The sequence below is a fragment of the Pan troglodytes genome, chromosome 8 (assembly GCF_028858775.2).
Source record: "Pan troglodytes isolate AG18354 chromosome 8, NHGRI_mPanTro3-v2.0_pri, whole genome shotgun sequence".
Taxonomy (NCBI): Eukaryota; Metazoa; Chordata; class Mammalia; order Primates; family Hominidae; genus Pan; species Pan troglodytes.
In genome coordinates this window covers 122,953,195-122,979,988 of record NC_072406.2, presented here as the reverse complement: position 1 = coordinate 122,979,988, position 26,794 = coordinate 122,953,195, and the positions used below count along the sequence as shown (strand labels likewise).

The window sequence follows — 26,794 nt, the reverse complement described above, 5'->3', positions numbered from 1 at the left end:
CCACAATCTTACCGTAGAGAAGCATGTACACCACATATATATATATACACATAATACACATACATCACACACACATATACATACATGCCATACACCACACACATACATACATGCCATACACCACACACATACACCCCCATACACACCACATAGATACACACACACCCCCATACACATGCTAAGTTTAGAACATTTATGAAGCAACAGCTCTAGCAACAACTGAAGAATTTCACGGTTCTTCCATTGGCTGCTTCCTAACTAGAAACAGATTGCCTTACCCCCAGCTGTTTCTGGGCCAAAGTTCCTCTAAATGTGGGTTTACTCCTGGTAATTTCGTTTCCTTTTCTCAGTTAACAGTCATGTGACACCATTGCCTGGGTGTCCTCTGCAGCCCTGGCCTTTTATCAGTTCATAAATCCAGAAACAGAAGGAATGCTTACAAAAATGTATGTGGACTCCACCATTTATTGAGTGACTGCTGTGTGCCTGCATACTCCTTGGTCTCTGATCCTCATCACATCCAGCAAGATACTGCTATTATCCCCCTCACACAACAAATGAGGAAATTAAGGTTCAGAAAGGTCAAAAAAATTGCCCAAGGCCTCACAAGCAGTAAAGGGCAGGCTTGAGATTTGAAATTAGCCTGAGCTGTTTCAACACAAAACTCAATTCCAGCTCTTAAGGAGTTCCCAATCTACTGCCCTAAATACTGCCGAGGCCATTTCCCTCTCGAGTTTCCACTTGGGTCCTTCTTGGCCCGAGCTCCCTCTCCTCCCCTTTTCCCTCTGGGAGCAGACTCCTGCTGGCAAAAGGCTGGTGGTCTCCACTTCCCTTGCCTCCTGCCAGTGTAGGCAATGCAAACTTCTCACTGGAAAACACCATGCCTTCTGGACAAAGGCTCTGTGTGATGTTCTAGGACCTGCCCGACAGGCCTTCTGTGAAAAGACCCAGCTGGGGTAGCTGTGCTGCCAGGCCTTGGATGGGCAGAGTTCATAAACAGCTTCTCCAGCCACGGAGCTCCAAATGCACCCAAGCCGGGTGCTGCCTACCTCAGTGTCCAACCAGCCCCAGGCCTTGGCCAGCCAGAGTCCTGTTCTGGGAAACCAGCAAGGCAGCTGGATGTTCAAGGGCTGAGGCTGTGGGTGGGCTCCTTCACAACAGAAAATAAGCTTCTGAGTCAGGCAGACCCTGCTTTAAATCCCTTTAAATCTACCACCTTCTACCTTCCTGACATTAGGAAAGTGGCTTCTAGCTGGGCGCGGTGCCTCATGCCTGTAATCCCAACATTTTGGGAGGCCGAGGCAGGTGGATCATGAGGTCAGGAGTTCAAGACCAGCCTGGCCAACATGATGAAACCTTGTCTCTACTAAAAATACAAAAATTAGCTGGGCGTGGTGGCACATGCCTGTAATCCCAGCTACTCAGGAGGCTGAGGTAGGAGAATTGCTTGAATCTAGGAGGCAGAGGTTACAGTGAGCTGAGATCATTTCACTGCACTCCAGCCTGGGCAACAGAGCAAGAGTCCATCACAAAAAAAAAAAAAAAAAAAAAGAGAGAGAAAGTGACTTCTGCTGCCAGAGCCTCAGCTCCCTCACCTATAGATGAAACTCATAACATCTACTGTCCCTAGCCCAGCACTTGGCTCTCAGTCTCTTCATCTCCTGAAATAGAAGAGTTGGACCACATGACCTTGAGATTACTATCTGAAACACTTCCTATGCAGGCTGGGGTGAAGGTGTCCTTCCTGCTCCTGGGTTCAGTGAGGAATTTAGATGTCTTTCTCAAGGTAAGTTCATCCCTGTGGGAGAGTCCCTGGTTTAATTCAATAAATTTTATTGGGCACCCCATAATGCATACCATACTAAAGCTTCAACGTACAAAGATAAACAAGCATAGGCCCTGCCCTTAAGGAACTGATAGACTAGGCCAGCAGGAATGATAAGACTCATAAAAACAACTATTGTACATAGTGGAAAGTGATAAGTGCACAAGGAGGGGTACAGATAAAAGACCAGGAAGGTTGAGAGCAGGCAGAGGGTGACTCTGGGGCGGGAGGGAGCTAAAGATGTGGCCAGTCCATAAAGAGTCTTGAATGAGTTTGGACTTTATAGGGCCAACTGTTGAAAGCTCTTAAAGGTTTCTGACCAGGCAGTGGGCAGACCAGAGCCATGGGGGCTGGAGCCTTTTGTTAGTCTTCTACCATCTGGAGTAGTCAGACCGTAGAATTTCTAAAAGGGAAAGGGCCCTTTTCCACCATTTTCACAAGGGTTTTGTTCCCTGGATGAAACCGTTCAAGATTTGCATAAAATGTGCAGCTGTCAATGGCTGCCCTTTGTTCTGGCCTTGAATCTTCTGCAGCATGATGCCTACTGTCTTTCTTCTCTGTGCCCTCTCACCCAGCTGTCTCCCTGCATGAAAGACAAGAGAATGAGGCACATGGGGCAGGAGGCCGGCACCCAGCTCAGGGAAACAGTCCTGCCTCAACAAAGTCCCCTGGGACCTTTGCTGCCGTACCGCCTTGCCTTGGCCCAGGTCCCAGGATTATGGGAGAGAGTTGGCCTATTGAGGAGAGAATGTGTCAGTGAGTTGCAGTGCCTTGAGTCTCCTGAAACGTGTGCGTGTGTGTGTTCAGGACTAGGTGTTTTGCAGCTGATTTCAATCTAGGTCAGAATTGTGCAACCCTCAGCACGTTGCTATCTAGAGAAGATAAGCTTGAACAATCCCTTCCAGGACCAGCAGCGATAAACTACGGCTCTGAATGTAAACACAGCTGTTTGGCAAGCTCTAATTTCTGGAAATGAAGGGGCCTGCTGCATTAGCAGAAGGGATCCAGGTGTATCATGGAGTTGTTTAAACCTCCCAGAGGGGCTACTGCTGACCCTCTCTTCTGAAGAAAAGTCCAGGAGAGGTGCTGGTGAGCTTTGCCCCAGTCACGCTTCTACCACTTGGCTCATCCAAGCCAAAACTGACAGGGCCATGGATGGAGGAAGACACCCACTCACTTGCCATGTGGCCTTGACTGAGTCATCTTGTCTTATTGGCATCCGTGTCCCCATCCGTAAAATGGAGCTAGTGCAGTAAAACCACATCAGTGTGAAAGCAAAGAAAATCTCAAAAGACCTGTGAATGAGCAGAAGAAATGACCTCTCTTATCAGTCTATCCCCTTTACTCAGATAAAAATCCCTTAGAGCTCCTCCTGGAGCCTGTGTTTTCTTGGTTTACATGTTGAGAATATGCTTGGTTTTCTGGCTTCCGAGCCTATCATAGATGACAAACAATTGATGAGCAGGAAGTTCAGCTGCTAGAGATAGGCACACTGATTGCTGATAGAAACATAAAAAAGCAGAGAGAGAGCAAGGAAATGGAAAGAAAAACTGTAGGGCAGAAGCAAGATCTTCCAAAGCAATGGGAACCGTTTAGTACTAGGGCAAAGGCATTTACACGTGGCAGTATCTACAAAGCCATCTGCCTAGGAGCCTGGTATGACAATTGATGCTTACAAAGGCTTTCCAAGGAAATTTCAAATGATTGTACTCTGTAACTACTGTTTAACAAGGCAGGGCTTTACCGAATGTTATTTTTGGAAAATTTTCTTACAAATGTTTCTAGTAAATAAAGTTTTGGTGCTTAAGGGGGAAACTTTTCAATATCTTGAAATTTCATATATGGGAAAATGCGTAACTCTTTCACGAGTGCTCTGGAGGACACAGTTATACCTGTTCTCTGCATGCCAGAGTTTTGTCCAAGGATCAAATCAAATAATAGAGATGCTATTGTACTGAAAATGTATAAAACACTACCCAAATTAACCACTAGGACAGTGAGGAGCAGTCACTTTGGTCTGGAATTCTTCTTTCTTTCTTTTTTTGAGACAGAGTTTTGCTATTGTCGTCCAGGCTAGAGTGCAGTGGTGCGATCTTGGCTCACTGCAACCTCTGCCTCCCGGGTTCAAACTATTCTCCTTCCTCAGCCTCCCAAGTAGCTGGGATTACAGGCATGCACCAACACACCCAGCGAATGTTGTACTTTTAGTAGAGATAGGGTTTCACCATATTGGCCATGGTTGGTCTCGAACTCCTGACCTCAGGTTATCCACTGGCCTTGGCCTCCCAAAGTGCTGGGATTACAGGCGTGAGCCACCATGCCCGGCTGGTGTTGAATTATTCTTGAAGACTTCTTAGAAATGATACTAACAAACATGCTTGTTGATGAGTTGGCCTGGAACGTAAATTCATTATGCCTTCACTTGTATTTAGAGTGTGAACTTTTCCCAACACAGATGCCACACCCACTGTGGGAGGCACTAAAAGGAGGAATTGGGAAATAAAATTTGCAATCAGAAGAAATGTCTTTGTTCAGTGAGTGGAGCTGTTATCTTCACATCGGGGTAAACACTGTGGGCTTGTAGAAAAATGCAACCCATTGAGCTACACACCTCTGTCTGGGACTCACTGTGCCCTGGGATAAGGAGAGGCACCCAAGAAGCATGGGGCTGCCCTCAAGGAGCTTACGGTCTGGTGCTTTTCAAGGCCACCAAGGTGGCTGCCCAATATGAGATATTGACAATAGCAGCCCTCCTGACACTTTTTTCTTTAAATACATTTCACTACACAAATCATAATTGTTTATGTAGAAAAAGAAAATATAGGTGATAAGATGAAAAAGTTGATATCTGCAACCCATCACATAGAAATAACCAGTATTAACATTCTAGTTAATAATCAACATTAACAAATTGTAGAATTGTTTATATAAGTGAGTACAATAATGGGATCATATTTGATATTGACCTCTTTTACTCGAAAATGAGCCCCCCCAGTGCATTGAGAGTGATGAGAGAAGACAACCTCAGAAACACATCCTGTATGCTGAGAATATAAATTCTTCATCTATTCCAAATGTAAATTTCTGATATACTAAAGATGCAATTATAAATATATGGAGCCACAAAAGTATTATAAGCAAACAGAGGAAAATAATTACATAACATCAGCATGGGGAGACTGCTTACACAAGACAGGAAACCCAGAAGCCATGAAGAAAACTATTATAGATTTGAATATTGAAACATTTTAAACTTCTACATGATGAAAGACAGCACAAAGTTTAAAAAATGATAGACCTAGGTAAAATATTTGCAACACTTAAAACATGAAAGATTAATATTCCTAATATCAAACACAGACCTCTGGCACTTCAGTACCTGCTTCAGACCCTGATACTCACCCCTGGGAGCTTCAAAACACAGTGTCTTTTCTCTCTGCCAACAGATGTTTATGCTTAATGTACAAAAGTGCCTATAAGTAAGAACAACTCAAACATCCAAATAGATAAATAGGAAAGAAATATAAACAATGAATTCACAAAAGAAAGGCAAATGGCCCATAAACATAAAAAGATGTCCTCTGTTGTCAGGGAAATGCAATAATGAAAAACTTGATAGTACAGAGTGCTTGCAAGGATATCTGGAGTTCTCGCACACACTGCTAATGCAAGTGTAGACTGGCACAACTTTGGGATGAAGGTGGTTTCATAGAATCTACTAAAATGTTAAATGTGTGTCCTTTTTGACCCAGCAACCCCATGTTCAGCACTCTGTCTTACAGAAATAATAACACAGATTCATAAACCTGCACATCCATTGCAGCAAGATTTGTAATAGAAAAACATTTAAACCAAGAAAAACATCCATCGGTAGGTTGTGTTAATTATCATTTATCCATATTAGGGAATATTATACAGTCACTGAATAGTACAATATTTTATCTGTGTTGACTTGATACACACATATTGTTGAATAGAAACAAAGCAAGTGTCAGATCAATATGTACAGTAATATGTAGCTTGTGAAAATATGCATGTGTATCTATATCTATACATATTTGTGTCAGTATAAGCCTAGGGAAAATCTGGAGGCATTTGAACCAAAGCATTATTAATACAAGTCTGGGAAGGGTATTGGATTGGTGAGGAAGAAGACTCTTCTCTTTACACGCATTTTTTATAGGTGAAAGTATTCTCTCTGCTTTGTATGTAAATTTACTGAGGCTTATAGAAGTTGTCATTGCCAAGGTCAAATAATGGAGCTACTGAGTAGCAGAACCAGGCTCTGAGTGAGGTTCATTCGGCCCCAAAGCCCATGTTCATTTCACATTGCTAGGCTGCTCCCGAGGTATAGGGTTAGCAAGAATAGCTTACAGGATTCTATCTGGGATCTTAAGGACCCAGGCAGACAAGATTAAGTCTATGACTAGCCCTAGAGGCGTTGCTTGGATGTTTCTGGAAGCAGAGGAGAAAGGGTGAGTTGCAGGGATGTCCTGGGGACACACCCTGCTTTCAACTTTTGCCTCTGTTCCTGGAGGTTCTAGGCGGTAGTCACTGAGTGATCTAGATTGCCTTTCTGGGATGCTTTTTTTCTTCCTCTCTGTACCGTTTCCTCAGTGGTAAGTTGTGAGAAAGATGATGTGCCTGTTGTCTTATCCACAGATTTTCTGAGAGGACAAAAGGCGATTACTGTGGACTCCTCTAAAGGCTGCAGCCATAAGGAAAGAAAAATTTCTAATCTGAAGAAATGAAACGAAGTTACAAATGAAACAAAGAAATGAAACAAAGTTACAAAGAAGTACTTAGCCTCCTGAGAGGACCATCCCTGCACCCTTGCTGTGCTCAGGAGTCTTGAGCTCTTAGAGGCTAAGGCATCTCATTAGCTACCCTAGGCAGAAAATGTGAAGAAGGCCTTAGCAGGCAGCTTTGCCCTGGGATGCCGCTCTCCACCTTGTTTTTCATGTGCTGGTGCTGCTTTTGCCTAACTCTCTGACCAACTGCCTGAATCAATATGACAGAGCAGCCCTATCCTGGTTGACATTCCTGGACTTGGCTTCTCCCCTGCTGGTCTCATGGCGCTCACCTGATCCTTCCTCCCGGAAGGTTTCACACAGAGCACTTCTAGGTAGCCGTGCCCTGGGCAATGTGACTCACTGACCAGCTGACACACTTCAAATTCCAAAGCTGTCAGGGTTCACTTTGACTCATCATCCTATCGACATGTACATGCAGGCTGATCAATTTCCAGTGACCTGCCTCTGGATAGTAAAGTCCCTGAGGACAATGACCATGTCCATGTGTCCGCTTTGTTCACCAATTGCACACTCAGGACCATAGAAGACTCCTAGAAGAACCTGGTGACTAAATGAATATAGGAAGAATCTACTTAGGCTCCCTTTTCCCCTGCCATATAAAACAGCTTAAGTCATTGCAGAAAATCCACTTGAGCGGGGATTGGCAGACATTTTCTGTAAGCAATCAGCTAGTACATCTGGGCAAAATAGTAAGACCTCGCCCCTATAAAATAAATTAAAAATCAGCTGGGCATGGTGGCAAGTACCCATAGTCCAGCTATTTGGGAGGCTGAGCTGGGAGGATTGCTTGAGCCTGGCAGGGTAATAAGCCTGATGGCACCACAGCACTCCAACCTTGGCAACAGAGTGAGACTCTGTCTCAAAACAAATCTGGGATTCCCAGGCAAGTGGCAAAATCGAGGTTATGATATAGGTACTTAAAAAGCAAAAGAGAAAACAAATTCCTATGATATTTGTATTAGTGAAGTTCAAAATATAATAATGAATACAGTTTTTAGATAAAACACATCTCCTAATAAGAAGATTAAAATTCTTTTTTCATAAATAGCATTTTCCTTAGTTGGGGCTCAAAGTGTTCTATCATTAAAATCAATCGCAAATGTTCATCTGTTAATGCTGATGTGTAAAGAGATTTTATGTATTTCATATTTGATTTTCATATAATTCGCATATGTCATAAAATATTCTTTTATTTTTTTTATTGATTCTTAGCTTGAGGGCAGCACAAAAACAGACAGTGGGCTGGATTTGGCTTCAGGCTGTAGTTTGTCAGCCCCTGCACTTGAGGATACTAGAGAGTAAAGTATTCTCATTCTCTCTCTCTCTCGCTCTCTCTCTTTCTGGCCTCAATCTTCCAAGTCCTGCATTTTCTAAAACCTTGGGGTTTCCAAGACACTTTCACTCCTGTTCTTGGTGCCCCTTCCTTCTCAAAGAAGGAAACACAAGTCTGAGCCTGACAACTCCAGAGAATAGGTCCCAGGGGCTTCGTTATTTCCCAACTGAGCAGAGTCAGAGCTGCTAAAGGCCTTTCCTTTTCCAAAGCTGGCATTAGCTCTCTGTCAACCACACAAAAACCGCTGGGAAGGGCTTGCCTGTGCTGCTTCTCCACCTCAAACCACAGAAGAAGGGCGGCCTCAGAGAGGCTGGGTAATGGGAAACAGTTGTGCTTGCCCAGCCCCGCTCACGGAGGGAACATAATCAAATGCATAAAATCTCATTGCATCCTGAAAAACATATCATTTTGGGAAGACAACTGACCACAGCACAGAGTTCAGTGTTGGCAAAATGACATAAATAATGCACTACAAGGACTTCACCTTTTGTAAATATAGAGAATACTAAGGAGATCAGATACTTGTGAAAGCATCAATCATTCATGGATTCATTAATCTATTCAACAAATTTTTCAAGGGTCTCTCATGTGTCAGGCACCATATCAGGCCATGAGCATACTGCACACTGCAGAAAATAAGACAGTCTCTGCTGTCATGAAGTTTGTAATGGTGTTTAAGAGCATTTGCTAAAGCTCAGTGTTCCATGGTACATTATAAATATTTCTTGAATTAAAATGATTGCATGGTGAAATAGTTGGGGAAAACAGGGGTTAATAAAATAACCAGGTTACTTGATTGTGAAACCTTTCTGTGTGGCTTTCCATTGAGAGTCTCAAGAGAGAAGTATATAGAATGCAGCCTTCCCAAGCTTATTTAACTGTGGCATTCTTTTGTGAGTTGCATTTTGTGGCACCAGAGTCACATGGAACATAGTTTGGAGAGCACAGCTCTCAGGACCACTGGGCACACCCATGTAGGTTGTGCACTGAACAACTCTGATGGGACCACTCTCATAGACTACCATATTACATGGTGCCCTGGAGCTGTATGACAGTGGACATGATCTCTTTAACTACAGGGCAGAGCATGGGCAGCACAGCGTTCATTTGACTACCGCTCAGCTCCTAGCCTCTCGCTTTTTCCCACAGAACAGCAAAGGTGCTAGTGGTTTTACCCACCATTGTTTTTGCCCCATCAGTGTGAATGTCAACACAGTGAGAAAGGCAAATAAAATCTCAATGTGGTTATAAAAATAGTTTTGACTTCATGCAGGGATCTGCAGACCACACTTCGAGAACCATTGACTTACAGCTAGCAACCTCAGAATTAGAGTGTGTCTTTTTGATGGTACTGACAAAATCACAGGGAAGATTTTGATTGGCCCATTTGGATTATATTCCTCATCCTGAATCAATTGCTGTGATGAGGAGGATGAGGTTCTCTGATTAATCAGGCTTGGATCATGTGAACACCTCTCTGGCAAGGACAGGACAGATGGGCCCATGCAAATCACAGGGAATGGGTTCCCGCAATGAGCAGTGGTTTTCTTGCAGGAACAAGAGGGAAGGGATATTGCACAGGCAAAAATAACTTATGTAAAACATCAGTTCAATAGGGTAAAAGAAGTTAGTGCCTAGGCTAGTGGCTGGGCCTATTCCTGGGAGAACCTGAGGCCAGCACCAGGCAGGAGAATGGATTAAAGGTGATGAAAAGATTCTTAGGCAGGAGCCCTGCCCCTGAGGGCACCATGTCCTGCAGCCAGTCTGGCTTAGCCCAGCAGGCAGGATGAGGCAACCAGACCCAGGTTTGGTCAGGTTGTGTGTGTGTCTGCAGTGGTGGGTACTATGTGTGTTTGCAAGGGCAGGTGCTTCTCTCTGTGGCTCCCATCAACAATGTTGGGGTATGACTGCTTATATGTTCCCTATCTTAGCCAGACTTGATTCAGGAATTGGAATCCAGTGGGTCTTCAGGAATGGCTGATAGAGCAAGGCAAAAGGGATTCAGATATTAGAAGCTGGGGATAGAGAATGATTCTCTAGACCATTCATAAGTCAATGGAAATTCATTATGTCACACCAGCCATTGCAGTTTAAAAATGGCACTGACTCAAATGTGATTTGACCTGTCTGAGCTTTTTCACTTTTGCCATTTAACACTCTGAATCTACTTACTTACTCTCAGAATTACTGATACACTGAACTAATACAACCAATCAGGAGCATTCAACTCTAGTAAACAAAACTCTTCGCTCCTGAAATATTCTCATTCTCAGATGTCCTCGATGCCATACTTTTCCCAGATTTCCTCCTAATTCTCTGGCCGCTGCTTCTCAGACTCTTTGCATATCCCTCAGATGATGGAAGTCTTTAAGGGCTCTGCCATAAAACCTCCTTCCCTTCAGGCAATCTGATCTGTCCCCAGTCTCTAAAGACATTTTTTTCTTAAACTACTGCAAACCACACTGCCTTCTGCATGCACAAATATGTTCTTTGTGTACTAAGTCTCCATCAATACTCTCCTCAAGAGCCTGGGATAATCAGAGCAATCAATACACTATGGGCACCAACGCTATCGTAAACCTAAACATACATGGGTGGGTGTGGGGGGTGGAGGGGTCAAGTCATTTGACCATCCAGATGTCCAGACTATGGTATGGGTATGGGGGAATGTGTGGATGTGGTTCTGTGCATATGCCTATTTTTCTTTTTTCTTTTTTTGAGATGGAGCCTCGCTGTCTTGCCCAGGCTGGAGTGCAGTGGTGCAGTCTCAGCTCAATGCAACCTCTGCCTCCTGGGTTCAAGTGGTTCTCCTGCCTCAGCCTCCCAGGTAGCTGGGTTTACAGGCGCACATCGCCATGACCAGCTAAGTTTTGTATTTTAGTAGAGATGGGGTCTCACCATGTTGGCCAGGCTGGTCTCAAACTCCTGACCTCAAGTTATCTGCCTGCCTCGGCCTCCCAAAGGAATGGGATTACAGTTGTGAGCCACTGTGCCTGGCTGCATGTACCTATTTTTCTACCCATCTTTCAGATTGTCATTAAAATGAAAAAAAAAATCTATGAAGACTAGGAGAGGACTTGACTACAGCCCCTTGAGAATACGTGATTGCTCAACCTTTAACTGCTTAAATGAGTTTGTCTTATGTGCAGGCACATGCAGTAGGTGCTATGAGGGCTACAGGGTGAAAACAGGGTGAGGAGGAGAGGACCTGACCCAGATGCACCACTGTCAGCAGAAGAAATTTAAGAGCCCCATGCAGTCCAGTCCCAGCATGTTGTTGTGTGTTAAAGAATCTAAAAGAACTTTATCCAAATATTTTAATACACACAATTTTTTTTACATTTTAACATTCCTGAAACTAGGATGTATTTAACAAATGTGTGTTAGAGTTTAATTGACTGTGTTGTTTTCTTTCTTAATTGTACAAAAAATAAAGATGAGAGAGTTACAATTGATGCCATCTTAGATGAAAAATATTATTTGGATCTTTGAAAGAATATAAAGTGAGATCAGATATGTAATACATAGCAACATGTCGTTAAATCTCTCCTTTTTTTGGAGATTTAACCCAGAAGCCTCACATTCTCTCTCTACTCTCCACCAAAACACCTCAAAACATCCCTGACTGCTTCCCCAGAAAGAGTGTGAGAGGGTGTTCTCTTTCTTCCTCCCCCGCTTTTTCCTCTTCTCTCTGGAAGTCCATCTCAACCATCCTTGGTGGGCCTCTCCCCAGCCCCGCTCCTCTGGCTCTTCCCCAACCCTGCTGATTGAGCTGCTTTACTTAATAAGAAAAAGAGAGAGGAGTAAATGCTTGGCAGTTAAAATTTTCTTTAGCAAGGATGAGGAAAGAGATAGAGGCTTTGCATAGTCCCACAGGAATACTTGTTGAACCAGGAGCCAAGAGAAACAGGCAGATAGAGCGGCTGCAGCCCAGGGCCAGGATGGATGGGAGTGTTACCTATGATGGGGCATTCCGGCAAGGCTCAGATTTGAAACTGCCAAACGTGACAGCTCTCAGGGAGCTTCATATGCACGCATACACACTTGCACACATGCACATGTGGACAGACACGTGCATTTGCACACACGTGTTTAAATAATAGGTTGATGTCTTTCTCTGCTACGTCACACCAGGAGGGAAGGAGGCTGGGCCAGGATGATGGTCTCATTTCCAGAGAGGAAAAGGCCTGGGGGTCAGGAGGGGAGGTGGGGGAAAAGGAAGTCACCCAATCAAGTCACCCTGCAATTCAGTGGAAGAAGCAGGATGGGCAGCATAGGGTTCATATGGCTTTCCTGGGCTTGCTGGGCTGTCTCAGGTGGGAAATCTGGGCTGCAGAGAGCTTGGGGGATTTGCCTCATCCCAAAGCAGAAGGGTTGCATTAGCCTAGCTGGCTCCAGACCAAGGCATCAGAGGGGCTGAAGTCACACTCCTATCCCCACACCTGAAGTAAAAACTAGCCACAAAAGGCTGGACAACATGCTGAAGAGTGGCCTCCCCCAGATGAAGAAGCCTCATAACTGGGGAAATGTGGAGCTGGAAGGAGGAAGGGGCAGCAGGAAGGCAGCCTACGGGGAGAAGATCATGCTTCCCCAGGACCTTAGGAAAAACAAGGGAAAAGCTGGGAGGATGAGTCTACAGAGAGAGGGAGGAAGGGAGCCCCACTTTGGCCACCCAGCTGCACCCTAGTGTTTGGGTCCTCGGCCCCTATAGTGTCCAGCAGCCAGCTGTGCAGTCTCAGTGTTCTCGTGGTTGGGGAAGACCCCTGGGAGAGCTCAGGAGGCTCCTGCTGATGTGGGTGGGCTGCACCCAGACTGGCCAGTTCCCACCTCTCTGAGCTGTTGCTGTGACAGGATCATGCAAGAAGCCAGTCCTGGGTATGCTGAGTGTGCCATGCCCTTTGCTGGGTGCTCAGCAGTGGGAGTATAAATAAGGGGAGAGGCTGTGCTCAGGAGGAGCTCAGGAGGAAATCGTGTGTCAACACAGGTGCAGCTGAAGTCCAAACTGCTTTGCAAATCCCACCCCAGAGCAGAGCTGCCAAGGCTGCCTGCACCCTAGGAATTGCCAAAGGCCTGCTCTGAGCTCAGAGCCTGTGGAAAAAGTCAGTAAGGTTTTATTAGGAGGTGGATTTGTAGACCTGGGATAGGTGGGCAGGAACCCCTGAGACTAAGAGGCCTAGTTCCCTGGGGGCTTTCAGAGCTGGTCCCATGCCAAGCTTCAAAGCCTCCTTCTCAGCCCCTACTCTCTGGTAATTCCTGGCTGCAGGGTATGTGTGTGTCTGGGAACAGGTCAAGTTTCATTATTAATCATCTGGCTGGCCTAATCAATCTAGACCAAGGCCTCTCTCTTCCAGGGCTGTGAAATTCCCACTCAGTGACCCAAGTCTCCCAATGCTTTTTAGACATGAAGAGAGGAAGGTGCCAGGAGCCTCCCTGCAGCCCTTGGGTCTTTGGAGGCATTGAATAGGTGTGGGCATCAGGCAGGCAGGCAGGCAGGCGTGGTTTGCAAAGTGCAGGGTGAACCAAGGCCATATACCCAGTGTTGACAGAACTGTCATAAACCCTGCTTTGTTCTCAGCTCTGCCTGGGAAGGTCCTAGAGAACTGGGTGGGCCTGGCTAGGTGGAGGTGCAGAGGACAGACAGGTTTGGGGAGGAGATGCCCCTGGGGACACAGAGATGCAGCCTACACAGGAGCCCTGGCTCTGTGGCTATAGAAGAAGCCAGCTGTTAAAAGGCCAAGCTTTGGGCAGTATAAGCAGGGCTGTGTTATCCACTGTCAGAGCCAACTGCCAGCCCTGGGGTAGGGGGACCAGGGAAGGGAAGGATGGGTAGGGGGAGGGAAGGTGGTGGGTGGGTAGGGTGCTCCCTGGCACTGCTTCAAGGACCCACCCTGCTCCTAGAGCCAGCCAGCTGTGCCAGTCCTCATGGTACTTGGGCAGAGGTACCATGGGTTGGTACCTGGGCAGTGTGTGACTGGGCAGAGACTTAGGACTCAGGTCTCTGTTGCTCCAGCAAGTCCCAGAGGTGAGCAACGGATAACTTAGTCCTTCAAGTAACATTCACTGGTATCTGCTCTGTGGTGGGGATACCAGTGTGCATAGGGGAAGCAGGATACACTTCTTGACCTTGGAGACTCAATGACTACTGCAGAGGCAAATCTATAAACAGATAACAAGGCAACATGATAAGGGCTATAAAAGAGGGGCCTCTTGGGAGGCCAAGGCGGGCAGATCACGAGATCAGGAGATCGAGACCATCCTGGCTAAAATGGTGAAACCCCGTCTCTACTAAAAATACAAAAAATTAGCCAGGCATGGTGGCGGGCACCTGTGGTCCCAGCTACTCGGGAGGCTGAGGCAGGAGAATGGTGTGAACCCGGGAGGCGAGCTTGCAGTGAGCCAAGATGGCACCACTGCACTCCAGCCTGGGCGACAGAGTGAGACTCCGCCTCAGAAAAAAAAGAAAAAAAAAAAAAAAAAAAAAAAAAAGAGGGGCCTTTGTGTGTGTGCCTGGGCTACGGGTACAAAGTGTTCTGAGACACAGTGGGGGACCAGCAATACCTGTAGGGAGGTCAGAGAAGTCAAGGAAGGCTTCGTAAAGAAGACAACATCTAAGTAGAATGTTAAAAAAAAAGTCATAGTTTCCAGATAGACAGAAAGGGCCAAAAGGTATTCCTGGCAGTGGGAAAACCATTTACAAAATCAAGGAGCTGGAAGGGGCCTATTTGGGAACCCCCGAGGCACTGAGCATGGCTGAACCACAAATGGAGGCTGTAGGGGTGAGAAGGTGGGTGGAGAGGAGGCAAGATTAAGTAGGGTCGGTGGAGGGCCAAGCTAAGCCATATGAGGAGCACAGGAGACAAAAACCACAGAGACCAGGCTGGCCGACCCCAAGCAAGCCTGCCTCATGGGTAGACTCCCCTGCTGGGGGCAGGAGGATGGTAATAAGGAACATAGCTCCCCACAGGCCCATGTGGGAGATTCAGGTAGAGAAGTGACCACCCCCCACCTTGTGATTGACAGCAAGTCTCCACTCTTATTTTCTTCCCAAAAACCTCTGGCACACATCAAATGCACAGATGGGAAAACCGAAGCAACAGAAGGTAAACATTTGCCTGCATCTCAGAATGAGTTCATTGTGGATTTGACCCAGGAACTCAAGGTCCTGATTCCCAGCATGGAGATCTGTCCCTGAGCCAGAAAGCTCTGTTCTTCCTAGGCTTGCATACAGTGATGGTGAGAGATCTCACGGGCAAACGGGGCACGCCTTTTGCACCCCTCCTCCCTAGGCCGCTCCTTATCAGACAGGTTTGAGGGGCAGTTCCCAAACTGCCAGAAGGAATCAGCACTTCCCAGTCAGGCTTTGTTCCCTCCTGGCTGTGGTCATCCATTTGGGGTAACCCCAAAGAATAAATGCTGGAGAGGTTTAGTTTCCCCAACAATCCAAAGAGCAGGGGCCCCACCCTAGAGCTCTCTGTTGTCAGGTGGGTGTGGCAGGGCACTCAGGTAGTAGAGATGATGGTGACCTCCTCCTTGGCCTGTGAACACTGGTTCCTGGAAGTTCCGCTACTTAACAGAGAAATTTGAAAAACAGAGCTTGAAAATAAACCCAAACAAAAATTCATGAACTCCAGCCAGCATACTTACTCTCAGGTAGCTGGGCAGGTGTGAGCAAGGATCAGGCCTTCGGACCCTGGGAGGTGTTGCCCCGACATCAGGAACCACTTCACACAGACCAGAAGCCATCCCAGTGTCCCCTCCGGAGGGGCTCCCACTATGCTCTTCTCCAATGTTGGGCTGTGAGCTCCCTAAGGATTTTTCCAACACCTCTCAGTTCCTCTGTACTGTCCCTCAGGAGAATTATTCCAGAATATAGAGTCAAGTAGAACAATCTCCCCAGATAACCTGGAATGCTCTCTCCAGCCTAAGGACACAGCATGTTTTTTTTTTTCTTTCTGCCTTGGCTCCCAGGAGGCTTCTAGTCACATCTCTTGCTGTGTGAGCCCTTACAGACCATATATTTGCTGCCTCCAACTTTCTTCAATCCTTGTTTATAATTTTTTTGTTGCCTTAATCTGGACACCTGGCATCATGTATGTGCAACGTCTCTACTCCATGTTGGAAACAGGTGGCAGGCAAGTCAACAATCTAGTTTCACTCAGGAAGGAGAGGTCACAAGTGCAATCCGGCTAGCATTTTGGGGCTGTGGGAAATCCCCTTTTGATCACTCCCCTTTGTCCCCAAGTCCCCTGAGAGCAGAAAGCAAGCTGCTTCTCTTTCTTCTCCTCCCTGAAACAGGAGGAACTTGAGCAGCCCCCGGGGCCCTCCTTCCTCTCTTGCCCTCAGACTCAGCTCCCCTGGAAAATTCTCCCAAGTGAGAAGAAGGAAGAAACAGTATTTCTTTGGGTATAGTGCTGTGGGTGGAGGCCTTTCTTTACTTTCCAGGAGGAGAGGTACTGGAGAAATCAGTTTCTGGAATTTAACAAACAGGAATTCAGTCATAGGTAACTGCAGTATTGCTAAATTAGACTTTCTAATTTATCCAAGCAGCTCTGGGCAGACCCAGAGTCTAGAGGCTTTAGGGAGATGCAGGAACAGGAGGTAGGCAGTGGAGAATAGTGGCTAAGAGTGTGGTTTGACAGTCATGTGGACCTGGGTTTGAATCCCAACTCTGCCACTTACTGGTCGTCTGACCCTTGACAAACCACTTTGTCTCTCGGAGCCTCATTTTCCATCTATGAAATGGGGAGAATAACAGTACCTGCTTCTCCAGCTGTGAAGAGGCCAAGAGACAGTGCCCCTATGGAGTACACTGAGTGTGCCATGCAGGGGGACTCAGGAATCAGCAGGGCTGAGCTGACAGCAGTAGTGTCTCGTGGAAGAGGGAGAGAAAGTGTGTGTGACCCCAGAGTTCCTCGCTGACAGCGACGTGGCCCTGGGCAGTGGCCCTGTTCCTTGTTTCTCCTCTGAGTAAGGATTGCTGACTCCACACAGCTCTCTGTCTTCAGCAGCAGGGCTTCCATCAGATCTCGAGGAGCTGTTTAATAACCACAACACTTCCAGCCATTAACAAAGATAAAGACAGCATTGGAAAATTGACTTTTGCCTGAGCACAGTAAGTCCGAACCCAACTAAAAATCATAACACATGCTCCCAAATCCAGTTCGATGACTGTGACACGCTCCCACCCCCATCCTTCGCCGCCTCCCCCACCCACCAGCTGCCACCAGCCCCTTCTGCCATGGCCATGCTGGTCTCCTTTTCTCTGCCTCCTACTGTCAAGCCTTTTTCACACTAAAGTGCCCCTACCTTGAATGGCCCTACCACCCAGTAAAATAAATGCTGCTTCTATTCCAGGAGCTACTGGGGAAGTCCCTGGTTGACATCTAGGGCAGTGTTTCTCTAAGTGTCATCAGTGGACTGCACCTGCATTGAATTACCCCCCAGGCTTGCTAAGATGCAAATGCCTGGGTCCTCCCCGTGACCTAATGAGTCAGAATCTCCATGGGGGCGCCAGGAATATGCATTTTTAGCAAGCTCACCAGGTGCGGCTGATGCACCCAAAGCATGAGAATCCATGATTTCTCTCAAGTCCCTTGCTGAGTGCCAAAGTCCAGCTAGGACCAGACCTGGAAAATTCACACGATAATGTAATCGAAATATCATAAACTCTCCAAGTAGCCCCAGCAAGACTCAAGGGATCTGGATTCTAGTCTTGGCCCTATACCAATAAGCTGTGTTGCCTCAAACAAGTCACCTCTCTTCTCTGGGCCTGTTTTCTGGCTTGTAAAAGGAAGAGCAGAGGCTTGGGGGTCTCTGGGGCCATCCTGCTCCAACATGCTTGGAATTTCACTCAGGATAGGCACATTTATATGACTGTCATTGTGGGAAAAGAGAATGGGGAGTTGACAGGGTTGAGCCCAGATGTCCAACCACTGCCTAAGAGGGCAGTTAACAGTTGCTGTTGCCAGGTTTGATGGTTCATGCCTGTAATCCCAACATTTTGGGAGGCTGAGGTGGGTGGATTGCTTGAGCCCAGGAGTTTGAAACTAGCCTGGGCAACATAGTGAAACCCTATCTCTACAAAAAAAAGTTAGCCAGAGGTGGTGGCACATGCCTGTAGTCCCAGCTATTTGGGAGGCTGAAGCAGGAGGATGGCTTGGATCCAGGAAATAGAGGCTATAGCAAGCTGAGATCGCGTGCCACTGCCCTCCAGCCTGGGTGACAGAGTGAGAGCCTGTCTCAAACAAACAAACAAAGAAAAGAAAGCAAGGTTAGTATCCAAGTGCCCTGACCTAGTAGGGCATTATGAGGAGGAAACCCAGTGTCTAGGCTGTGGCAGAGTCAGGCAGGGGCAGTCTGGAGTTGATCCCTGGGGATAGGTGTGGTACAGGGAGTAGGTCTGAGTGTCAGAGGTCCAGCCTGGTGGACTGGCTCAGAACCAGGCTCTAGGGCCCACAGAGATATCAGAGAGCAAATGGGAACACCCAGGCTTGGGGGAACAACTGCAACTCGAGGGAAGGGGGTGTCTCTGGCTGGGTGTCTGCATTGCACAACTCCAGGGGGTGCCATCCTATAGGATACAATGTGGATGCCCTCTCTAGAGTTGTGCCACATAGAACAACATGCTAGGACTAGGCACCAGGGGCACCCCCAAGCATCCTGGATCCTGTACTTAGGGCAGCAGAACCAGTCTAGGCCCATTCACTGCTTTGGCCATCTAGGGCATAGATAGCAGTTGCAGAAAAGGAGGTTTCCCTACTCCTCCTGGTTGGAAACTGGAGGCCTGAGCTTGGTCCACCATGGCCACAGGAGGTGGGGGTGGGGCGCAGACAGCAACAGGCTCAGCAGGAACTTTCCTCAGACCTGCAATCTGTTCCTAGGAATTGCAGGCGGCCCCCTCACTTTGCCCTCTGGGTCCAGGCTGCCCAGCCCCTCCCTGTTGACTCAGGAGCACTGCCAACAAAAGGGAAGGGCCCAGAGAAGGTTCCGGGCCATTCAAAGGACTGGCCAACTGGGCCCAGAAGACTGGCATTGTTTTGCTAGAAGAAATGGTTGAGAAACAACTTAAGAACCCCTAAAATTTGGAGGGCTGCTGTCCAGATTGCAAAAACAAACAAGATTCGGTGACTTGCAGCACACCAAGTGCTTCCACCAGCAATTATCTTAACCCTGAAGCAACCCTGGGAAGCGATTCACCTTTTTTTTTTTTTTTTTTTTTTTTTTTGAGACTGAGTCTTGCTCTGTCACCCAGACTGGAGTGCGGTGGTGCAATCTCGGCTCACTGCAACCTCTGCCTCCTGGGTTCAAGCGATTCTCCTGCCTCAGCCTCCTGAGTAGCTGGGACTACAGGTGCACACCACCACGCCCAGCTAATTTTTGTATTTTTAATAGAGACAGGGTTTCACCGTGTTGGCCAGGATGGTCTCGATCTCCTGACCTTGTGATCCACCCACCTTGGCCTCCCAAAGTGCTGGGATTACAGGCATGAGCCACCACACCCAGAGCAAGTAATATTCTTATCTTCTTTTACACCCAAGGAAGCGGGCCTTAGGAAGTCATGGGCTAACAGGGGCAGGGCCAGGCCTCTGCCTGTGCCTGCTATTTCCACTACAGCATTGACCACCAGATATTCATCTTCACAGGGAATGGAACTTAAAGAAATGGCCTAACCCTGGTGCAGGACGCTGGGTGGCAAAGCTAGGAGTTTATAAGAGGCCAAGAAATGTTCGTATCTGAGCCTCCAAAAGGACAGCAGCCCCCACTTAGTCAGACTCATCCCCCGAGGATCACCCCTGAGAATCTCTGATTCTCTCTGGTAGCCTAACTGGAGCCCTAAGAAAACCTGTTTTGTCCTCTCTGTTCAACCCTTGAAAATAATTCGCAATTCAAAGGGACCAAATCTCAACCTTTCTGCTTGATGAGCCTTCCCCAGCCAAATGTCAGGGACCCCTGCATGACACAGAGTCACTCACTCACAGCTTTCAAATTCTCTTTATTAAAAATCTTTTCTTTTCTCTTTTGTAAAAACAAACACTTTGCAGTCAGTTATACAGATCAGGAAAAGTAGTGACAATTTATAGGACACTCAACAAATTTCAATACTTTACAAGTTCAAACTTAAATTAACTTAGTGTTTTGGTTTTTCTCACAAATTCAAAAAACAAACTCTGGTCCAGTTCAAGTATAATCTAATTATCTAACAGGTCACAGCCTCAGACTGTCCAAGAATGGGAAACCCTGATACTAACGGCTGCTGCTCACACCATCAGATTTTCCAAATTCTTTGGGGATACTGTCTAGATAGATGCTATTTTGGGTGTTAACAATGAAAAGAAAATTATACAGGCCTTTTGTTGTATTAACCCGGGGTAAATATGAATCTGTTGCTTAAGGGAGCAATTGCTCTTCAGCATCCTTTTTTGAGAGACACTTTGAAATGGTTGACAAAACACTGAAGAAAAGCTTTAAAAAATAAATCAATATTTACCTGGTTGCCATTAATACTGCATTGTGTGTGGCACACATAGGAATAAAAAGTGCAAATCATAGGGTCGGTGAAGGACCATGCCAATGGAATTGTATAAAAATAAATACAAATAAATACGTATGTACACACAAGTATAGACTCTTAGATGATTTTAAACCAAAGGTTCTGATTGAAGGCAGATAGCGCCTTATCTCTCTCCCTCCCAGGGGCTCTCCCTAGCTTTCCAATATGAAGGCCAGTCTATCACAAGAGAGCCATAACACTACACGACCATCTGGATTTGCATGGAAATGCTGCTGGGGATGGGGGGTGGGGGAAGGCCGGGGTGGAGTGGAATGAGCTGGTAAAATCTTCTCCCACTTTGCTAGGGGATAAAGTGTCCAGTCTCTCTGATAATGTACAGTTCTAACCTCTGATAAAAATTGTGGGCTATTTCCAGCAAAGTTCAGCAAGAAGGCCAAAGAACTGCCCCCACAATTCCCTTCAGTAGGAAGAAAGACACACAAGATCAAAGGTTTTCTGAGAAATGGAGGAGGCATAGCTGGTGTCCAGAATGCCAGGTTCAAACCTGTGGAGTTGGCCCGGGGAACAATCTGGGCTGAGCCGTGATCTTCAGACTTTATTTGAGATACCAACTTTTCAGCAGCCCCCATATGGTCTTCTCAAAAGATAAAATTACAACAAATTTACTTTGAAGATCTTAGTTGGCCTTTATTTTTGATTCTAGAATTGGGCAACATGTCATTCTATAAAATAGAATGAGTGTTCCCATGAGCTGAGCGGAGGAGGTTGGCTTTATAGACAGAAAAGGGCTGAGGAAAGCAGACACAAAGAACAAAAACCAGACTGGTCATCTCAAAGCTGCTTTCCTTATAAAGGTTAAAACCAAGGACACTTCATCATGCTGGTTAAAACTGGCCTCTTTGGGGATTTGGCTATTCTTTCTCTCTCTCTCTCCTGATTTCCTGGAAGACAGAACTTCAACATGAGTGACTCCCTTTTGTTTTGGCCTGTTGGGCCTATTGCAGGAGCTCAGTCCAAACCAACAGCCTCCTATAAATTTTATTTAATAGCCTGATGATGAGTTCAGGTTTCTTGCTTCTTCCAACCTCTCCGCATCACATCTGTTCAAGTTGGTCAGCTTTCCCCTGGTGCTTGCCTTAACTGTTCTCTGTCACCGGCTCCCATGAGTCTGTCCCTTGCCGATGACTGCGTGCTTTCAGGTTTACACTGATCATTTTATGTTCTTCATTTGTTCCCTTTGTGTGCCTCAGTTACCTGATATAAAATGTTAGCCTTGAACTAATCTCTCTGCCCTTCCTCCATTATTAGTACAGAGGACAGAATGTACAGTATGCTCTCACATGCCATAAAAAGGAAAATGAAAAAAAAACAAAACAAAACCCTACACAGTCCCTTCTCAGTCTGCCTTCCCAAGGTCAGGAACAGAAACAACAGGAACTGCCTAGGGGAGAGTGACCTGTCTTCCTTGTTTTATTTTTCCTGGGCTAAGCTATGAAGGGTGCTTTCAGGAGAGTATCTCTGCTCATGAAAACAGCTCCAGGCTCCCTTCTTAACTGCCCGAGGGCCTCTCTATGGCTGTGGCAGAGCCTCATTTCCCCCAGCACCTTTATCCCACACCCTTTCAATGGAATATCAGGCTACAGACCCCACAGCCTGAAGGTACCCACCCTCCAGTACCAGAAAGAGCAGTGGGAACTACGACTTTTCATAACATTTTGGTATCAAAGTCTGCACATACAGTCAAACCCAGGGAGCCCTCAACTATCTGCCCAGCTGGAAAGGGTCCACCTACAGACACCCAGGAAACTGCAATGCCACTCTTTGGATCTGCAGCCTTCTCTTTCTTTAGCTTCTCCCCCAACTGGGGGGCCATTTAAAAACCATCCTACTGTGAGGTGGTTGTACCCCAGAGTGCAGGTACCAAGGCTGAATCAAGGACAGATGATGTTTCCTTGACTTAAATAAGTTCATTTAACCCCCAAGACAACTCTGTTTTCCACAGCCTGGAGCTGTGCCTCTCGAGCCAAAGCTGTGCTTTGCAGAGAGGCCAGCATTCAACCTAAGCCCACGCCAACTGCTGCTTTAGCTGGAGGAAGATGCTTCTGTTTTTATATTTAATTACAGTGAATCTGTACCAAATTCATTGTCCAGAATAGAACAAACCCTGACATCTCCTGAAATCAAGAGGAGGGGAATAAGTTTGGAGGAAACTTATCAGAGCTTCCAAAATGAAGGGCTCTTTTCATCTTCTCTAAAATTCATTTAATTTTACTTTAAGGCATAAGTCTGGCAGATTTCTAGAATAACTGAGAGGATGAAAGAGTTATTAAAAACAGGGGCTTTTCAAAAGGGTGGCCCAGTTGGAGGAAGAGGTTAATGAAGACCCTCCCAGCTCTGCCAACAGATTGTCCGTGATGTCCCCTCACCAGGACTGCAGACCTGACTCAGCTCCTCATGCAGGGGATACATGGGACACCAGGCAGAGATACTGCTATAGACTCACTGCAGGGGTTCGCCTGACCCAGGAGTTTCCATTAAACCTTTTCCTTGCCTGACTCAGCCAGGCCTGACCTGTTATATCCTACCAAGAATTTAAACACTGTGAAAATCCCTGAGAAGTTGGGTTTTGTGAAAAGGAAACGATCCTTGGCACATAAGGAGGGAGGGAGAGTAAGAACAAGAGGAAAAGAGAGAAAAACGAATTGAAAGATTGAGAGAAACAAGAGTCAGCAGGGACAGAGTTGGTGACCCTCAGTGGGCTGGACACACCTGGGTGACTTGCTCCTGGAGACATATCAGGGGCATTTCACTGAGTCTCTGGGAACAAGCCCAAGCAATGTGCCCTGCTTGGTTTTCCTTCCTCTCAGGCTTTAGTCCTGTCCCCAGAATCAGGAAGGCCCCACTTCGGCAAGCTCTCCTTTCCAACCTTGCAGCAGCAGCAGTAGCAGCAGAAGAAGAAGCATCAGAGCTTTTTCCTTTCGAAGCGTGGCACGATTCCGCTGTCCTCTGGCCTCGGGCTATCTGCCCCCTCGGTCTCCTTGAGGCCCTCCTCGGCCAGCTGGGACAAATATTTCTGTGGAAAGAAGAGGGGAAGTGGAGGAAGGGGCATGTTAGTAGGGACCTAGATGGAGAGGAGAGGAGCGGACATGCCTCAATCATCCCTCTCCTGGCATCTGTGCCCAGCTGTGGGGGTTACCCTTTTCCTGGTTCAGAGATCCCCACTGGGGCTACAGAACTTATGCTAAGTACCTCATTATGTTAGCTTGCAGGTAATACATGTCTCCTGTAGAAAATGTAGAAAGTACAGGCCGAGCGTGGTGTCTCACACCTGTAATCCCAGCATCTGGGAGGCCGAGGTGGGTGGATCACCTGAGGTCGGGAGTTGAGACCAGCCTGACCAACATGGAGAAGCCCCGTCTCTAATTAAAATACAAAAAATTAGCTGGGTGTGGTGGCACATGCCTGTAATCCCAGCTACTCGGGAGGCTGAGGCAGGAGAATCACTTGAACCCGGGAGGCGGAGGTTGCTGTGAACCGAGATCGCACCGTTGCAATCCAGCCTGGGCAACAAGAGTGAAACTCCATCTAAAAAAAAAAAAAGAAAGAAAAAGAAAAAAAGAAAAGAAAAGAAAAGAAAGAGTAGAAAGTACAGCTATAATAGCAAACACTTCCAAAGCCCTTATCTAGTGTCAAGTGCTGTTCTAACTGCTTGACTTAAATAAGCTCATTTAACTCCCAAAACAACTCTGTTTTCCAGAAACAGCCCAAGCTCTAGGCAACATATCTATGCTTAAAAGGCAGAGGGAGGGAAGCTGGAAGGCAGGGTAAATGAGCGCTGGCCTATGGCAATTGTGCAAAACAGCACCACGGCCTGACATTTGAGACACTTAACAACCTGTTTCCTGTCAGGGCAGGCTAGTGGGTGGGGAGCCTTGGAGGTCTTTTGATGGATTTAAAAATGGGCCTGTCTGTTCTATCGTTGAGGGCTGCCTCTGCATGACCCCAGAACATTCACTGCTATGACTGGCCTCGGCCCAACACCATGAGGCAGGTTGGGCTGCTCTTGGGCTATCTGGAGTCAACACAGTGAGGCAGACTGGGACAGGTTTGAGGCCCCAGCTGGGGTTCTCTGACAGGGCAGCAAGGAAAAGGCAAAGAGCACTGGATTAGGAGACAGAAGGGTGCAGACCAGTACGGTGGTTAAGTGTGTGCACTTTGAAGTCATATGACCTGGGTTCAATCCTATCCCTCAGCAGGCAAGTTATCAAATATCTCTGACATCTGTGAAGGGAGGGGAATAACAGTAACAACAACATAAGGTTGCTGTGAAGTCGAAGAGAGGCAACAAAAAGCATTCAGTACAGCGTTTGACACAGAATAAACACTCAGTAATGTTGGCTTTTCTTATTAGCAGCACCAGCCATATGAGTTGGAGAAAGCCACTCCTCTTCTCCCAGCCTCAGAGGCCTAATCTGTTAAATGGGAGGAACACTGTTGTCCTCACCCTCCCTTCTGGGATGGTGTGTGGGTCAGATGAGAGGGTGTGTGTGAGATGACCAGGTCTGCCTGCTGTCTCCATAGAAGAGACTGCAGTTGGCTTCCAGAAATGGGTGCAGCCTGACTAGGAGAAGAGCAAACGGTGGATGGCAGCAGGCGAAGCTGCTGATGGAGGGCCTGGGTTCTCCTCTGCCTTGGCTCAGGGAGGGTAAACCGTGTGCTGAGGAAGGCAAGCGAATGAGCGCCCAGTACGTGGACACATTCCGCTCCAGGGCCTGGAGCCAAGCAGGTATCTAGTTTTCCTATCGAGTGCTGACTCCACCTGTTGTTCTGAATCACTCTGGGTGGGTTCTTGCAGAGCCATGACCAGCCGTGGGGCACAGCACAGGCTGCTCAGAGAGAACGGAGGCTCCTTCAACCTGCTCCCTGCCTTTAGGAGCAACCTCTGGTCCCCAACTCAAGGCCTCTCAGTGGTGTTAAGTTTAAAAGTTGCCTGATTTAAGTGTCAGCCATTACCTGCTGCTTGGGGTGGGGGAGGCTGTGTGGACAGAGGCATTCTGTCAAAGCCGCTGACAGAAATCCTATCTGGGAAGCCTGTGGTGGAAACTCCCAGCTCCCCAGCAGGTGCACCAGGTAAAGCTACACTGCAGCTGGCTGGCACGAGGGGCTTAACCAATGTCTACCCCAATGCACTTGAGAACTACAAGAATGGCTCTGGCCTGCTGCGGGGAGGGGAGTCTGCCTGGGGGCGTGGCCCAGAGGCTCAGAACACAGTGCAGTCCACTGCCCTGGGAAACATACATGAATTAGAATTAGAGGCCCTGGCGAGTCTGAACTCTTCCTAACTTCCGAGGTGACCTTGAACTATGTGGCCCCCTGAAGGGCTGCACAATACTACTGCAAATGCTGGATGAGAGAAAAGGTTCTCACATCGACTATCAGAGCCTGATATAAGGATGGTTTACAATACAGACTCTCAGGCCCAGCCCTACAGAAAATGAGAAAACAAGAGTAGGGTGAGATCCAGGAAGCTGCATTTCTTTTTTTTTTTTTTTTTTCTGAGACAGAGTTTCGCTCTGTCACCCAGGCTGGAGAGCAATGATGTGATCTCAGCTCACTGCAAGCTCCACCTCCCAGGTTCAAGTGATTCTCCTACCTCAGCCTCCTGAGTAGCTTGGATTATAGGTGCGCGCCACCACGCCTGGCTAGTTTTTGTATTTTTAGTAGAGACGGGGTTTCACACTGTTGGTCAGGCTGGTCTCGAATTCCTGACCTCGTGATCCACCTGCCTCAGTCTCCCAGAGTGCTGGGATTACAGGCGTGAGCCACTGTGCCGGGCCCAGGAAGCTGCATTTCAAAAAGATGCCAGCTGGTACAAAGAAGAAGGTTTGGGAAAACCAGGACCAGATGATTTCCAAGACCCCTTCCATCCTTACCATTCTGTAGGTTTCATCTTTTTGGGAAAAGGGATGATTATGTCTTCAAGCTAGATGACTTCCCTCAGCTGGCTTTGTGGGACCCAGTCTGACTCTCCTGCTCTGGCCAAGTCAGGCCTTTCTTGCCTTGCCCGAGGAGAGGCCTAGCCCTGGGCCACAGGTGCTGTGGCTGCCTCAGTCACAGAGAAGCTGCTCTCCGGAGGGAAATCAGAGGCTTAAATGACTTGAGTTTGGGCATAGCCTATGATAGTTCTCTGCACATGGTGACCCAGGCCATGACATTATGGGTCTCAGTTTCCAAGACAAGTATAGTAGAGTAAAAAGAGGAAAGTGATTCAGAATCAGGCGATTTGATTCTAGGCCCAATAACTCACTATC

General features: G+C 47.1%; 2 protein-coding genes and 1 long non-coding RNA gene across 4 annotated transcripts in view; 1 reads left to right on the top strand and 2 right to left on the bottom strand.

The window, feature by feature from the left end:
- PDCD4 (programmed cell death 4) overlaps window positions 1-16,095 on the bottom strand; it is a 54,433-nt gene extending 38,338 nt beyond the window's left edge. The window contains exon 1 of the mRNA XM_063782094.1: window positions 15,617-16,095. The gene's annotated coding sequence lies outside the window, so the exon portion shown is untranslated. The remainder of the gene's footprint in view (window positions 1-15,616) is intronic.
- On the top strand, window positions 1,594-8,776 carry LOC134807207 (uncharacterized). Its single transcript, XR_010147015.1, has 2 exons — window positions 1,594-1,786; window positions 6,488-8,776. It is a non-coding gene; the product is annotated as an uncharacterized LOC134807207 (long non-coding RNA).
- Window positions 16,096-19,947: 3,852 nt separating the features above from the next.
- RBM20 (RNA binding motif protein 20) overlaps window positions 19,948-26,794 on the bottom strand; it is a 192,846-nt gene continuing 185,999 nt past the window's right edge. Inside the window, exon 14 of one of the 2 annotated variants that reach the window (XM_508032.8) lies at window positions 19,948-23,556. In XM_508032.8, coding sequence (XP_508032.5) covers window positions 23,446-23,556 — 111 coding nt within the window. In that variant the 3' untranslated portion in view covers window positions 19,948-23,445. Of the gene's footprint in view, window positions 23,557-23,839; window positions 24,069-26,794 lie in introns of those variants that run through there. The other variant, XM_054659887.2, reaches the window with a different exon arrangement.